This window comes from Diadema antillarum, unplaced genomic scaffold, assembly GCF_040938485.1.
Source record: "Diadema antillarum isolate AM-2024a unplaced genomic scaffold, OU_Dant_1.0 seq00000643_RagTag, whole genome shotgun sequence".
Classification (NCBI taxonomy): Eukaryota; Metazoa; Echinodermata; class Echinoidea; order Diadematoida; family Diadematidae; genus Diadema; species Diadema antillarum.
In genome coordinates, this window is record NW_027271557.1 from 967,858 (window position 1) to 983,602 (window position 15,745).

Consider the following 15,745-nt stretch of genomic DNA (forward strand, 5'->3'; position numbering starts at 1 on the left):
TGAATGATAGTGACATCGAGCAAGAGCCATGCCCATTGTTCGACTTACTGTCCTGTGGCGCCCTCCGCATCCGCTTATAGTCATCGTATGCTTGCTTCGTGGCTTTCCCCAGCTGGATCAGACCCGTGGACTGGACGTCGTAGATGCAGAAGACGTTGTCGCCGCACACATCCATGACGTCCGACGCGTTGAGATTTGGCGGTAGGCTGCCCTCGGGGGTTTCAAAGACGGGCACGAAGTCGTCGTCCTGATAGTAATCGTGATTTTTGCCCTGCTCATAGAGGAAGAGACTCTCCGGGCTACTGATGGCCCCTGGAGAGAAGAGAAAAGATGACAATTTTTGTTTTACTATGTTCGCTTTTGTGCTGTTCTTCGAGTATGCAGCCTTGCTTAAGGTGCAATTTCTCCTTCACTGATTAATTGGCAGTAATAAAGACGAATGGAATCAGATAAACAGAAATTAAAATAATTTATATACCTTCATAGAAATTGGACAATTGAAAATGAAACGGTAGAGGATTTGAAAATTTCTCGGCTTCAGACACAATCACAAGGGAAGCCAACCAATTCTTCATTTCAATGACATAAGGTGCGCACATCATCGCACCTCAATTTATCCATTGAGTTGTACAAGAAATACTAACAGTTTGTAGTAACACTACTACTGGCGTCAATTACCGAACAAAACAAAAACAGAGTAGCTATAACTAGTACTGTCGAATAAAGCATTATCTCTTATTCCTCAAAACTCATCATTCCGAAGGTAAAACAAAAAATCTTCGTCACGACCTCATTTCGAATAAGAGAAAGTCTGACACTTGGCAAACTAGGTAGATGAATATTCGTCGCCTTAATTCTCTGGGTTTTTGTTTCATTTTACGTCCCTGTCCTAATACAGTCCGACCTCTCCTTCCGGTCTCCCTTTATCCGGATCTCTCTATTATCCGGATGTGATTCTCGGCGTGTGTTAAAGCCAAAACATAATTCTGGTACGCCTGCAAAAGTTGTAAAACTTCGCTCCCAAGTGTGAACGTATGCCTAGGAAATGTGCGGAATGACGCTGTAATAACAAGATATTCGATGGGCAACGACGAAAATACGAAATATCAACCAAGAAGGTTCAGTCTCAGAACTTATCCGAACGGGGTCAGGCTAAACTCGGACTTGGGAATAACTCGGCCTCGCTTTGACTGCGGGCTGAGTTGTAGTGGTTGTCCCTCTGGATTGTACAGTGTTGTCTAGTACTATGGGAGCGGCATGTATACAAGTATAGACTGCTACAGAGGGAGGTGGTAAAACTATTTGCACCGAGCAACCGGACGGCGCACTCTTGCTTGCGCGCGTACCAATGGCCCAGTCTGACCGCGCCTAAGTGTTAAACCTGCTTGAGCGTGCACTCCGTATAAGGAAAAAATTGCCCTAGCAAGATGGCGACACAACACGGTAATTTGGCTGCACAGTCTCGTGTAAGTTGGGAATAGGGACACGCATTCCGCTATCTTTTAGTTCGGTTTGAAGTTTGAAGTTTGATTTCTTACTCAACGACCCTCATGGGGTATGGGAGTACAATGGCAATTGAAAATACACAAAATAGAACAATTTCAGACAAGAATTAACATATATACATGTATAATACAAATATAAACAAGATATCAAAATACTTTTCAGATAAAATCTGCATAAAAGTATGTAATAAATAATATACTATACAGATGTAAATCTATCACATGAATTACGAACAATGCAGGCACTGTCTGATGCAAATAATCACGCAAAGGGTATATAAAATAAACTAAATCAAACGAAATAATAAAGTGCAGTAACTACCTAAAAAAAGACATTATTACCTTACAAAACCTCGAAATGTTTGACAAAGTCTTTTTCTTAGTGGAATTAAACAATTGATCATATTTAAATGTGTTAAGATACTTCCTATAATACTTTTCGAGAAATCTTTTACGTTCTGTCTTAAAGAAGGGACATCTACAAACAAATAATGAAATTCATCACCAATATCATTTTTAGAACAATAAGTACACAAACGTTCAATTCTTGGAATGTTTTTGTAACGCCCAAACACTATTGGAAGCTTATGATTAAGGCAACGAATTTTCATTAAGACGAATCAGATACTTTTCAAAGCATAATTGCTGCTTAAAAATTCTATAAACAGTGCATTGATTGCTTAACTCAACATCACTGTGCCACTCCTGTTAGCTCATATCTTATTTTCTTTGTATCTATTATTGTTTTGAATGAAGATAAAGATAGATTACTTCCTTGACTCTTCCACACGTCAGAAAGGCCTAAGCTATCAAGAGTATTCTTTGTTTTGAGAATCCAACCCATCTGATTTTTCCCATTCAAAAAGGAGAACAATTTAAAGCTATAAATGCTGCTTGATAATTTAGCTGATTTCCCATTTACGACACGATACCAGAACATTAGCATTCGACTAGTGACAGTTTTTTTTTTCTAATTTGTAGTGCCCAAGTTCACCGTAAGTCATACAATTGGGAGTTCTCTTGTTTATACCAGGCAATTCTTTACAGAACTTCAAATAAAACGTTTCAATTTGAATTACATTTTCAAAACCCCAAACCTCACATTCATATAACAGAATTGGCAATATCAATTGATCAAATAGCTCAAGTTGAATATCAACAGGTAGACAAAGAGATGCGATTTTGCTCTTCATGGAGAATAGCTCTTTGTGCTTGAGTTACTTGTTTATTTATAGCTTTTTTGAAGCTATTTTTATAGTTGAAAGTTGTTCCTAAATACACATACTCATCAGTTACACTTAAAGGTTCATTGGCAAAATAAAACTTCGGAATATTTCTAACTTTTCCTCTAGAAAAAAATAATAACCTTCGTCTTTGTGGTATTAACAGTAAGATGCCACAATTGGCAATAATCAGAAAGAGCGTTTAGAGCATCTTGTAAATCATTCGCACTTTCAGCAAAGTACAATAGTATCGTCAGCGTACAAAAGAGTGAACAAATCTATATAAATATCCATTCCATTCTCATAAAAGCAATCGTGAATTGATGTAGATAGAGAGCTCAGACCATTGTATCTCTCTTGTAAAAAAAAAAGATTCAAAATCATTCAGATACAGTGCAAATAAGATTGGAGACAAATTTTCACCTTGCCTTACTCCTACGTTACTCTGAAAAAAAGTCTGATTTCTTTCCGCCATATGAAATGCAAGATTTACCGTTGTCGTATATTTTGACTATTACACGCAATAATTTTCCATCAATCCCGTCCTTCAATCATTTCATCCAAAGCGAACTTCGATCAACTAAATCAAAAGTGTTTTTTTTTTTATAATCCACAAAAGCACAGTACATTTTTTTTTCTGCTTTTGTAAATGCCAATCAACAATTGCGTGCAATGAAAAAATATGATCCATCTAAGAATAACCTGACCGGAAACTTGCTTGAACTTCACCAAGTAGATCATAAGAGTCAATGAACAAAGTAATGCGCTCATTTATAATAGCAGTGAATAGCTTACCAACACAACTTAAGAGGGTGATACCCCTGTAGTTATCAGCAGCATCAGCTGAGCCTTTACCTTTGAACAAAGGTTTCATCAGGCCTACCACCCAGCTTGAGGGTATAATACCTGTGTCAAGCACTACATTAAACAGTTTAGTAACAAGTTTCAAAAGAGATTTAGAACTATTTCTTTAACAATTTGTTTAGAATCATATCATTCCCAGGAGCCTTGTCATTTTAAGACGTTTAAGCTGCTGTATCACTTCAGACTCATCAATTCTTCGATTCAATTCATAATTCATACCAATGCCATAATCAAGTTCTACGACATCAGTATTCGACGCTTGATTGTTTAAGCTTTTAAAGTGTTCAAAGAAATCTTCTATTGAAATGTTCGAAGGCGCTGTAGTTCCTTTTTTGTTTCTACTTATAATAGTCCAGTACTCTTCGAGATTTTTACTTTTCAAACTCATTATGTTAGTATGTAAGTCAGCAAAGTATTTCTTCTCTTTGATCGCACAAAGTTTTTATAACTCTTGCCAATTGCTCTCTTTTCATCCAAATACTCTGATCTATTTTCTCGACTTTTTTTTTAATTTGCATGAATTTTTTCCTATATTCTTTGCACTCTTTATCAAACCATGGCTGTGAACTAGAGAGAGTAGTTTTGCTAATGTGCGATTTACTCTTCATTTCGTGCAGCATTCCAGATGAAGAAGCCGCATTAACTACACTACTTGCAATAGATTGATCGCTTTGTCGATGTCCTCTTGACCAACATTATCAACATTTATGGACTCGATAAAGGAATCTAATTCGGATATAATATAGCAAAAGCGTTCAGACCATCTACAAACTCAGACTTCCTATCGTTATTCCATTTAACCCTTCTCATTTTTGTGCTATAATTGTTATCATCCTTCTCGGAACTATTGACTGTATTCTCAATATTTTTCAAACAAGGAACAGTTGATGACGTTTTTACATGGATACTTAAGACGATCGGGCAATGTTTGTCGGACAAGAGTTCATCAAACATATCCACATAAAAGTTACTGAGGTTCATAAATAGTTCAGATGAGGCTATTGCGTAGTCAATGGTGCTAACATCTGCACATGTAACGCTACCTTTACCTTTATCATCACCAACTCTACCGTTAACAATATGTATATCTAAACATTTACACAGTTCTATCAATTTAAATCCACTGTTATTGGTTATGTGGTCCATGTTGTATCTGTCGGTGCAAATACCAAGAGACTCAAGCTCATTTCTTGCATTGAAAATCGAATCATTCATAAAATGCAAACCAGTTTAATTTTGGATATCATCCTCAATACTAACAAAATCTTGGAGACAAGCCGTCCTAGAATTAAAGTCACCAACCAACAGCAAAGGAATGTCATACTTGGCTTGGATATTGATGCAATCATTTATATGGTATCAAATACGTCACTATCAAAATATCTTGAACCTTCACGTGGAATATAAACTGCCCCTATTAGAGCTGAAAAACCCATGACTTGGTCCCCTCTATTGACTTAGTATACTTTGGAGAATGACAATTTCCACAAAAAGTGTGCTTCAGATCGCTTTATTTCAATTCTAATAACGCAAAAGCTCCGTCTTGTGCCCCCCCCCATCCAACATTCCCCCCCCCCCCCGCCTAAGCTGTACTACACTAGACTTTGTACATAATAACATAAAAATGGAGCACACTCGGAATAAGAGCTAAATTCCGTGATTTTAGCTTTAGCACTTCCCGCTCTCTCGCATCTAACCGCTCCCCCTAAGATCAAATCCGGGCTACGCCGGTGATAGGCCCCACTATTTAGTAGGCCTTCACAGTGATGTCGCACAGGCGGAGCAAGAGCTGAAATACCACGATGTAGCCATTCAATTATTTATGTATATTTATTTTTCTTGCTTGTTTTTTTGATAGGAAAAAATCCCAAATTTCACCACAAGTTGCAAGTCGACAAAACGCGCAAAATCATGCATCAAATTGCACTATTTACAACATCAAAATGCAAAGAGCTCTCACCCCTCCCCCCTCCCCCCCCCCCCCATTCCCTCCCTAGTGCCGCTCGCTCGGGTTCGATCCCGTTCATGATATTAAGTCTAAGAATTAATACAACAAGTTTATTCAAAGTGATACCATTTTATAGCCAAATTGTTTTACATTAACCAACATTACAATATAATGGTACCTTTAACAAGTGGGACCTTTTCAAGTCGACAAAACGCGCAAAATCATGCATCAAATTGTACCATTTACAACATCAAAATACAAAAAGTTCTCACCGTGGGAGGGGGGACACCGTTTCCCACCCCCTCCCCCTCGCTCGCTCCGCTTGCTCGGGCTCGGTCGCGTTCATGACATTCAGTGGAAAAATTAATACAAGAAGTTTAAAATTTTAAAATTAAAATTTCAAATGATACCTTAAGGCAAATTGTTCAATAATAATCTACATCGAAAATATTCTGCTACCTCTACCTTCTCCCCCCCCCCCCCCTCCCTCCCTCTTTCTGCTCGCTCTGGTTCGGTCCCGTTCATGATACTAAGTGTAAGAATTAATACAAAACAAAATATTCAAAATGATACCATTTTATAGCCAAATTGTTTTACATTAACCAACATCACAATATAATGGTACCTTGAACAAGTGGGACTGTTTCAAGTCGATAAAACACGCAAAAACATGCATCAAATTGCACCATTTACAACATCAAAATTCAAAAAGTTCTCACCGTGGGAGGGGGAACACATCCTCCCCCTCCACCCCCCCCCCCCCCTCCCTCGCTCGCTCCGCTCGCTCGGGCTCGGTCGCATTCATGATATTCAGTGTTAGAATTAATGCAAGAAGATTCATTGATACCATTTTATACCTAAATTGTATAATAATCATCGACATCGAAATATATTGCTACCCTAAACCAGTGAAACTGTTTCAAGTCGACAACTCGCGCAAAAACATGCATCAAATTGCACCATGTACAGCATCAAAATGCAAAAAGTTCTCACCGTGGGAGCAATAAAAATCTACATAAAATGTACTGCTACCTTAAACATGTGGGACTGTTTCAAGTCGATAAAACACGCCAAAAGAATGCATCAAATTGCACCATTTACAACTTCAAAATCCAAAAAGATCTCACCGTGGGAGGGGGGGGGGACACTCCCCTCCCACCCCCTTCCCCTCGCTCGCTCCGCTCGCTCGCGTTCATGATCTTCAGTGTTAGAATTAATAAAAGAAGATTATTCAATTAATCACACCCTTCCCTTCTCTCGCTTCGCTCTCTCGCATCTAACCGCTCCCCCTAAGATCAAATCCCGGCTACGCCGGTGATAGGCCCCACTATTTAGTAGGCCTTCACAGTGATGTCGCACAGGCGGAGCAAGAACTGAAATACCACGATGTAGTCATTCAATTATCTATGAATATTTCTTTTTCTTGCTTGTTTTTTGATAGGAAAAAATCCCAAATTTCACCAAAAGTTGCAAGTCGACAAAACGCGCAATATCATGCATCAAATTGCACTACTTACAACATCAAAATGCATAAAGTCCTATCCGGTTATGGGCTTGTGATTGTGGTGATGGTGACTATCGCCGATCACCCCCCCCCCCCCCCCCCACTCCTCAGTACGGATTTACGCCGTTGAGTGTGCGCCTATCAAGCACCTCTAAAACAATCAAAGACGCTTCATATTCAACTACAAACACTTCAAAGACAGCGCGTCTCAGCAACTGAGGTGATGTGCGTATATGTTTGAGGACCGCGCGCTGTCCACTTATTTTGTACAGGATTAGCACGCACTTTCCTGTCTGTTCAGTTTGGCCTCGTTTAGTATTATACAGTAGAATATGGCGATCGCGAAATGCGTGTAAATTGTCTGAAATGGGTCAAGTTTTCCCTGAGACCGAGTTAGTCTGGATCCTTCTGGAATAAAAGTCGATTTTCCCACTTTTATTATTTCTCTCAATGTTGGGCCTACTCCAAAACGACTCATCATCCCGGCAAATCGCATCGGCCAGGTAAGTTTCTTTGTAGACTCTTTCGATATATTGCAAGCAAATATGAAATGGTGCCAGACGGGTTCTAGAACCCTTACCAAAACCGTGTTTTCACTATAAACCTCGATTCTCCCATATTCGGCCAAATCCCTTATCCAGATAAGCGCCGGTCCCGACATGTCCGGATAAGAGAGGTCGGACGACATAGTCTCTCTGTCGTGAAAGAGTGAACAATCGAGTTGTGTATAATATTATATCGTCACACATTAAGTCGGCATACTTCGACATTTCTGGCCGCTGTACTTGGAAAATAAACTTTAGAAGAAAGATCAAATTAGAACTGTACGTTGAAATCCAAATTCAATTTCAAGAAGTCCCGGACAGGTGAGCTGCTTACACGACTTTCCGAAGTTGTTGTAGATCTCCTCTGTGCTAGCGTTGGGACTGACCATAGTACCATCAACAGAAGTCAGATCATCGTCGGGGAAGTCATTGCAATTTCCAAACAGACCCTCAACGGCATTCTATGGGAACGGGATCAGAAATCGGAATAAAATGGAGAGGAGAACAGATTTAGAAAGAACAGAAGAATGCTTTTAATTTGGTAATGCATCTTTTTGAAGTTATAACTTGAAATAGAATGATAATGTCTGTTAGGTTTAAGCTTGGTTCATGAGTTCTATACAATAGCACATGGCTGTGTATACCAATGACAAAGCTTTGACTGTGAATGCGACTGGGTATGTGAAGTTAATAAGGTTTAAACAGAAGGAGCGTGATTGTAGTAGCAGCAATAATAAACATCATACTATAATTCGAGCAACGTCTGTCTGTCTGTCTGTCTGTCTGTCTGTCTGTCTGTCTGTTTGTTCCTTTACTCCTCCCAGGTCCTTGGTCCGATCTCCATCAAACTAAGTGGGTGGATGCAGGTTCACCCTCCAAGGGTTCATTTTTGAAAAGGTCATGCAAGGTCACTGGGATCAAAAGTCAAATAACTGTTTTTCGCTATACTCATTGGGATTCCCCCAGAAATATCCTTAGTTGGGATTTCCCCGGTGTAGGTCTACTTATATGGGGATTCCCCTAGAAATATCCTCAATGGGGATTTCCCAGGTGTAGGCCTACTTATGCTTCCAGCAAAGTTGGGCCAAGATCGGACCAAGGAGTAGCGCAAAACAGTTATTTGACCTCCGTTGACCCAGTGACTTTGACCATTAAGCCCTTTTTACACTTGTGTTTCTTAACCCCGGACTTTCTCTGACCCAGGACTATCGTTAGTCCCGTACCAATTTTTTCAGCTTTTTACACTGGCCAATTAGTCCCGTACTATCTCTTGTGCGGGGCTAAGGAGAAAACTGACCTTTTTACACTCGTATTTCTTAGCCCCGGACTTTCCAAACCACATGAATATTCATGATTACGCTGTGCACTGTACACGTACACGCACGCACCGGCAGCACTTGATTACCTCGTTTCTGATTTTTCTGATTGGTCAGTGGGGGTCGGACTTCGTCTCCGTCGCTTAGCCCCGGATTTTTCGTTCTGTTTACACTCACTTGCTTGGCACCGCAATTGCGGTGCTAACCCTGCTATTTTGCAGGGCCAGATAGTACCAGACTATCGGTGGGGCTAGCCCACTTTGGCAAAAACGAGTGTAAACAGAAAGTGGGCTAAGGATAGTCCCGTACCAACGATGGGGCTAAGTCCCCCCCCCCCCCCCTTAGCCCCACCGTTGGTATGGGACTAAGCAAAAATTTACAAGTGTAAAAAGCCCTATAGAGGATTTCTGGGCACTGGCTGAAGCCAAACAAGCATGATACGTGTACTTTATCATAGCCCCCCACCCCCATGCCCCACTTCGGCTGATTCAGCACTCCACGGGTACATTGACTAGTTCTAATAATGTGATCCTCTTTACCCAAGGTAGCCACTTCATTGGGGACGGTGGTCTGCCGGAGGGCTCTGCCATTGTTATTACTCCAGCGATGCCAGCTTCATATCTACATATCTGAGTAGACAGGGACATTTTATTTAAAGAAATCAAACTTGTCCAAGGACGTAAAATCTTGGTTGGTCAAGGATTCGAACTCGGATCCTCCGATCTCGAGTCTGGATTCGAATCCACCATGCAGTAGGAGGCAAAGAGCTCGATGCAATGGGGAGATTTTGTGAGAGTGGATTGGGAGGTGGGTGAGCGGAAGGGGCGGGACAGTTAACCCGTTTAGGACGGTTTGATTTGGCTACAACACGCATTTCCCATAGACACCTGCCCGAGCATACTTGGGACTCGCCCTCAACGGAGAGGAGCAAGTTGGGAGCGGAAGGAGGGAAGGGGGGGGGGGGGGGTCAAGGAAGGGGGTGGTTGATGAGATTTCCAGTCAGCGATCTCCTTCACCTTGAACTCATCTGGGATGATGACCTGCACGAACATGCCTTCGGCGGTGCCGTTGATCACGACGCCGATCTTGGAGTCCTGGAAGGTGACCACCACCTGGGTAACGTTACCGCCCTCGTACTTCTTGGGGAAGGTGAGGTAGAAGCCTGGTTGTGGGCAAGGAGGAAGAGAGATAACTTAAGTTACGCTAATTCCATCGTATGTACTTTTTAAAATGTCATATGTGCTTTGTAAAATGAACAATGTCAGCTTTTTAGCTGCATGTTCTTGTTTTTTGAGAAATAAACCTCTACTGAATTGAATTGAATTGATTTGAATTGAGTAATTTAAATGGAGGGAGAGAATGAGAAAGAGAGAGAGAGAAAAATATAGAGAGAGATAGAGAAGAAAAAGAAAGGTGCTCATCACACTTGGTATCATCTTTCTTTCCTGTACTTCCCATGCAAACTGGTGTAAGTTTTGTAATGATTAATGTTGAGTTTTCTCTTTCCCATAAAAATCATGTCAATACAGCAGGATTAAGCAAGAAGTCCCTTGGATAAACTACATTATTCTGCTCTCCTCTAAGACTAAGCTTTGTTTGGGAGAATAAGATTTGAAATTGATATTTACCTCAAGACCTTTTCAAACTCTCGAACAAAACAGAACTAATCGCGGAGAAACTGATAAAATGACGACGGTCACGAAAGGTGGGAAATCAAGCACACTCTCAAATACCCAGGTTGTACATCAGAATTTAAAAGACACAAAATGTGTTCAAGCATCACACACCATTGATTGATTGATTGATTGATTGATTGATTGATTGATTGATTGATCGATCGATCGATCGATCGATTGACAGACTTATTAAATTGATTGATTGAGTGATCGATCGCCCGGTCTATTGAATGATTGATTGATTGATTGATTGATTGATTGATTGATTGATTGATTGATTGAATAATTGAATAATTGAATGATTGACTGATTGGTCCATTGATTGATTTCTCGATTAATTGACTGATTGATTGACTGGTTGATTTACTAATTGACTGGTCGATTGATTTATTGATTGTTACGCACAAGGAAGTCCTTACCATCGTACCGGAGCCTGGTCTGAGTATCGATCTTCAAGTATTCCCACTGGTAGACCACCTGTAGGACGGTCTTGGAACTATGCTGGATCTCAATGTTGTTCCCGTCCTCCTCCTTCATCACAATGGACGTCAGTCTGGTGGCTCGGACAATGTCTCCTGTTGACCGAAAAAAAAAATGGGATGGTGCAAGTGTTTCCGCTAGTTATTACTTCCTATTTGGCTTCCTTTAATTCTTTGTTCCTTTCTTTTAATATTCCACTCAGTCGATTTTATTTATTGTCCTCAGACAGTTGCATTTTTCTCAGGCAGTATAAATAGTAGTAACAAACGATTGAATCCACATAATGATAGTATTGTGATATCGAATCTGTGATCGAATGGTTTATAGTCTGTTCCGATAGTACAGCAACATCATTTATAAGTGTAGATAAAAATGCATGAAAATTATTACTTGAATCATTGAAGTTAAACAAAAGAAAAGACAATAAAACATACCAAGTTCTGAAGCAGTAATGCAACATTTTAAGAACTAAAAGTGCGCTAGATGCTTAAAGGCAGAAAAAAAAAACAGCAGCAGATTTACACAAACACACACAAAGAGACACAAACAAACATACAAACACACACATACTCAAAATGACGCTATAGCAACACTAACAAAACATACCTTCCCAGTTCGGCATCTGCTCGGTTCGGCCCTGCATCACGAAGCGGTTCTGGGCATCGTTAGTGGACTGCATGAGAATATACTCGCCCTTGCCGTTGAACGTGTACTCCACACCGTCAAAAGTGACGATGTGAGGGTCTCCGAATATGACGGCTGCAAAGGATTGAATTAATCACAGTGTTAACAAGAGGAAAAAAGGAAGAGGTGTTGATACAAATTGATAACAGCATTATTGAAGTGCTAATACGGGACATTGAGTCTAGCCAAGGATGTTTAAGAGATTTAGTATATTCCCTTTGACTCCATATTGGATACCGCCACTCAAAAATATCTGAAGTTATATGTGCCAAACTGGAGATGTCCCACAGATAGGAAGACAATTGATTCATGGGTCATTTCCATAAAGACTAGTCACTCTGTAAGGAAGGTAAGATGTAGTTACTTTTGGCGTTCATTCTCATAAAATGCTAGCGGTAAATACTTGTACTGGCTTAAAGACACGGGTGTGTGCGGATAGAAATTGCGCGAAGATCGATAAAATAGAAATAAGAATTACTCGACCTTATATGCCTTTACACTAAAATGACAGATCAATTAATAAAGAATGTTCTTGAAGATCATAGATTATCAGTTTCATTTGTTGGAAGTGATCGGTAAAATTAGAAATCGGCTTTCCAGCAAGCAAACTGTTTAAAATACGTTTACAGCATAGAACTCAGACATAAATTTGGTCACGTATTTCTGGACGGGAGTTACTTTTGCTCAATTATGTTTATCATTAGGTAATCTTTCATTTCATTTGATAAATAATCAAGCAAAATATAGCCAACATTACGTTATCGTTCAAAATTGATTTTGAGATTGCTGAGTAAGACTGCGTCATCTACCCCGATAATCAAAAGCACATAATGCATGTGTAAAATTGTTTTGTTCTTCCAAATGACATGAATGAAACTGACCATGCTAACAGCTATTTGACTAATTACAGACAGCTGGAACTCCAGCTCTTGACCCTCCTTGGTCCAACATTGGAAAGTCCGTGATCGGTGAGACTCACCCACGCGCGGAACCCCGTACCAGCGGCAGTCTCTGGTGGGCCGATACTGTTGGTAGTATTCGCACAGGTCTCCAATGATGCAGCAGGTATAGTAGGGGATGATGTCGTTCAGCCAGGTCGACATCTGTGGGACCGTTCCGGGGCTGTTGTAAGGCGGAACGCCGTTGGTGGTGGTGCGGTGCGAGAAACTACCGTAGTAGCTGTCGCCGGAGTAGACCAAGTTCTCCTCGTAGTCATAGCAACAGACGGAATCGGCTTTCTGCGGACTGTAATAAACATGATGGCGATTGCACTATGGCTGATTCGTTTCTTTTTTTAATCAATTGTGTCACCCTACATACAAATGTATTTCACACCCTTAAAAAATGGTTTAACGTTGCACCTTGCAAATGTCACACTGAGAGCACTTTTATGGGTGCATCTTTGTTCCTTTCATACCCATGTCACAATGGGATCTCCTTTAAATAAGGATGCAACTTTGCACCTGTCTGGTCTGAAAGGTGCAAAGTTGCACCGTAAAGGTGCTCCCAGTGTTGCTTTGGTCTGTCAACTTTAAAAGGTGCAAAGTTGAACCTATTTTTCTTAGTGTGTAAGATCCTTAACCATAACTAGGCCGTATCGCAATCGCAAAAAGCTATCGCCGCGACGTTTCATAAAGTTTAATTTTTTTCTTTCGAGTCTCCCGCATCTTTTGACACCAAATTTGCGACGCCAGGGCGCGCGTTTCCAAAGTCACGCATAAACAAGGATTTTTTTTTTTAATTTTATTTCATTGTTCCATATTCCACATTTCAACAAATACACAAAACATAAACATCACAATACAAAAGCATGGATGAATTGTCAAGTAGGCCTACAGCTTATAAGACAATAAAACATGTGAAATATGAGGAATCTACATAGAAGCATTGCTTGTAGGGTGTAGATTCCCAGATGCGGATGTGAGATTATTTCTTAGTTGGTATATAGAAAGGAATGATAATTTGTGAGTTGGTGCAATTTAAACGTCGAAAAGTAAAAAAAAAACAAAACAAAAAAAGAAAAAGAAAAAGAAAACAATGTCCGCGGCACAAGACTTCTTGAGAGTTGCGTGATCACCCGAGCGAGGTACAAGTCAGATGCAGTGTGTAGCAGAGATACCAAGTGTACAAAGGAAGTTCAGGAGATAATGCATAAATCACGAGCGAGGCACATGTTACACAATCAATAATGTCAGTAATGTGAAGTATGAACAGAGAATGTCGAGGTGGATTGAAGAATAGCTATAAATATGAATTCAGAAAAAGTAGCTTGTGTTTATGCTTATATGAATAAAGAGACTGAGATTGGATTATTTCTCTATCCAACTCATTCCAAAATTTTGGTCCTGTAGTGGTTATTGTTTTTAAAGCAGATACGGTCCGTACATGAGAAAGATGAAAAGAATCTTTTTGTCTAGTAGGGTAAGAATGAACTTCAGTATTTTTGACAAACATCGAAGAAAATACATCAGGGAGACCACCTGAGTTTAATTGATACATATATGACCCGATATTGAAATGATATAAATCCTGGATCTTAAGTGTTCTACTGGAAAAGAATAAGACATTAGTGTGTTCCAGAAATGTGGCGAAGTTAATTATCCGTATTGCTCTTTTCTGTATCAATAATAAAGAATTGAGTCTAGTTGTTTCCCCATGCCAGGATTCCATAACCTATATAAGGAAAAAAAAAAAGGAATAGAATACAAGGAATGCAGAACATGTTTAGGAAAATGTTGTTTTAACTTATACATAACACTTACATTTTTTGATAGTAATTTACGCAAAGAATCAACATGAACTTTCCATGTCAACTTACAATCAATATAAAGACCAAAGAATTGTACATAATCCACCTGGTTCAATTCCACGTTGTTTACGGCCAACTTGCCCGGTAAAATATTGATTATATTCAATTCAATTCATTTCAATTCAAACTTTATTTCATTTTTCGAAAAGAACACAAACATTTCACTTTCATTGGTAACTGAGAATAAGGTTACATATAATCAAAACAAAGTAAAATTGAAAAGAGAACATAATTGTGGAACCTTGGGGTAACAAATAATGTTGTAATGAAAATTGACTGAAGTGATATAGACGATATAACATTACACAAAATATCGAAAAATGGAGGGACCCACTAAAAAGGCAATGCTTGTAGAATGTGGGCCCCTCAGGTACAGAATGTCAATAGAAAATGAACTGATGCAAAAAGGGAAAAAAAGGTTGGGAATAAAGTCAGACTAAAAAAAAAGTCTGGAAGCCCAATAAGAAGACAGAGTAACGGACAGACACACATACACAGGCGAATGAACATAAAACGAGACTGAGACGACAAAACTTATGAAAGGGGACTTAAATACAAGACAGAACGAGACAAGGTTGACGTAATAGGAAGACAGTACAGCGGACAGGAAGGAAAAACAGATCCAGCGATCCTCGACAGAACTATATCGAAAAAATAATGGGATGCGAGGAAGGGATACATAAATATGGAATAATAGAGAGAAATAGATGCGGAAGTAATACAAGTGGAATCTACTCAGTAAGAGTCTAAGGACAACATGGACGAGAAAATATGTGAGAGTATATTATTGGTAATCAAAATTCTTCGGAAAAAATTAAAATGGGCCAACAGGCTGATTCGCTTCTGTAGGAACATAACATTGCAATAAAAACAACTTTAATCTCCTTTTAAATGAAAATATAGAAGGTGAATTTCTTATGTCATTATTCAGAAAATTCCAATATGTTGGGCCAGTATAAATATTGCTCAAGACCATAAATTTTGTCTCGGTCAAATTCAGTCACAATTATTTATTAGCCTGAATCCACTTAGATACTGATTTTAATTCAGTATTAATGGTATTCAGTAAAACATGAGGGTTTCGACTTGAATAAAAAATGCTGGTGTCATCGGCAAAAAGTAAAAAATAAAACAGAGAGGACGAACTGCGAAAGTCATTCATATAAAGGATAAACAATAAAGGACCTAAAA

General features: G+C 39.5%; 1 protein-coding gene across 1 annotated transcript in view; it reads right to left on the bottom strand.

Annotated features, from left to right (window-relative positions):
- The window catches only part of LOC139736394 (sushi domain-containing protein 2-like), a 74,437-nt gene that overhangs the window by 25,349 nt on the left and 33,343 nt on the right, over positions 1 to 15,745 (bottom strand). Inside the window, exons 13-18 of the mRNA XM_071647148.1 lie at positions 12,725 to 12,990; positions 11,668 to 11,820; positions 11,001 to 11,156; positions 9,922 to 10,067; positions 7,924 to 8,050; positions 49 to 312 (exon numbers count right to left, since the gene is read on the bottom strand). Of these exons, the coding sequence (XP_071503249.1) occupies positions 49 to 312; positions 7,924 to 8,050; positions 9,922 to 10,067; positions 11,001 to 11,156; positions 11,668 to 11,820; positions 12,725 to 12,990 (1,112 nt within the window). The remainder of the gene's footprint in view (positions 1 to 48; positions 313 to 7,923; positions 8,051 to 9,921; positions 10,068 to 11,000; positions 11,157 to 11,667; positions 11,821 to 12,724; positions 12,991 to 15,745) is intronic.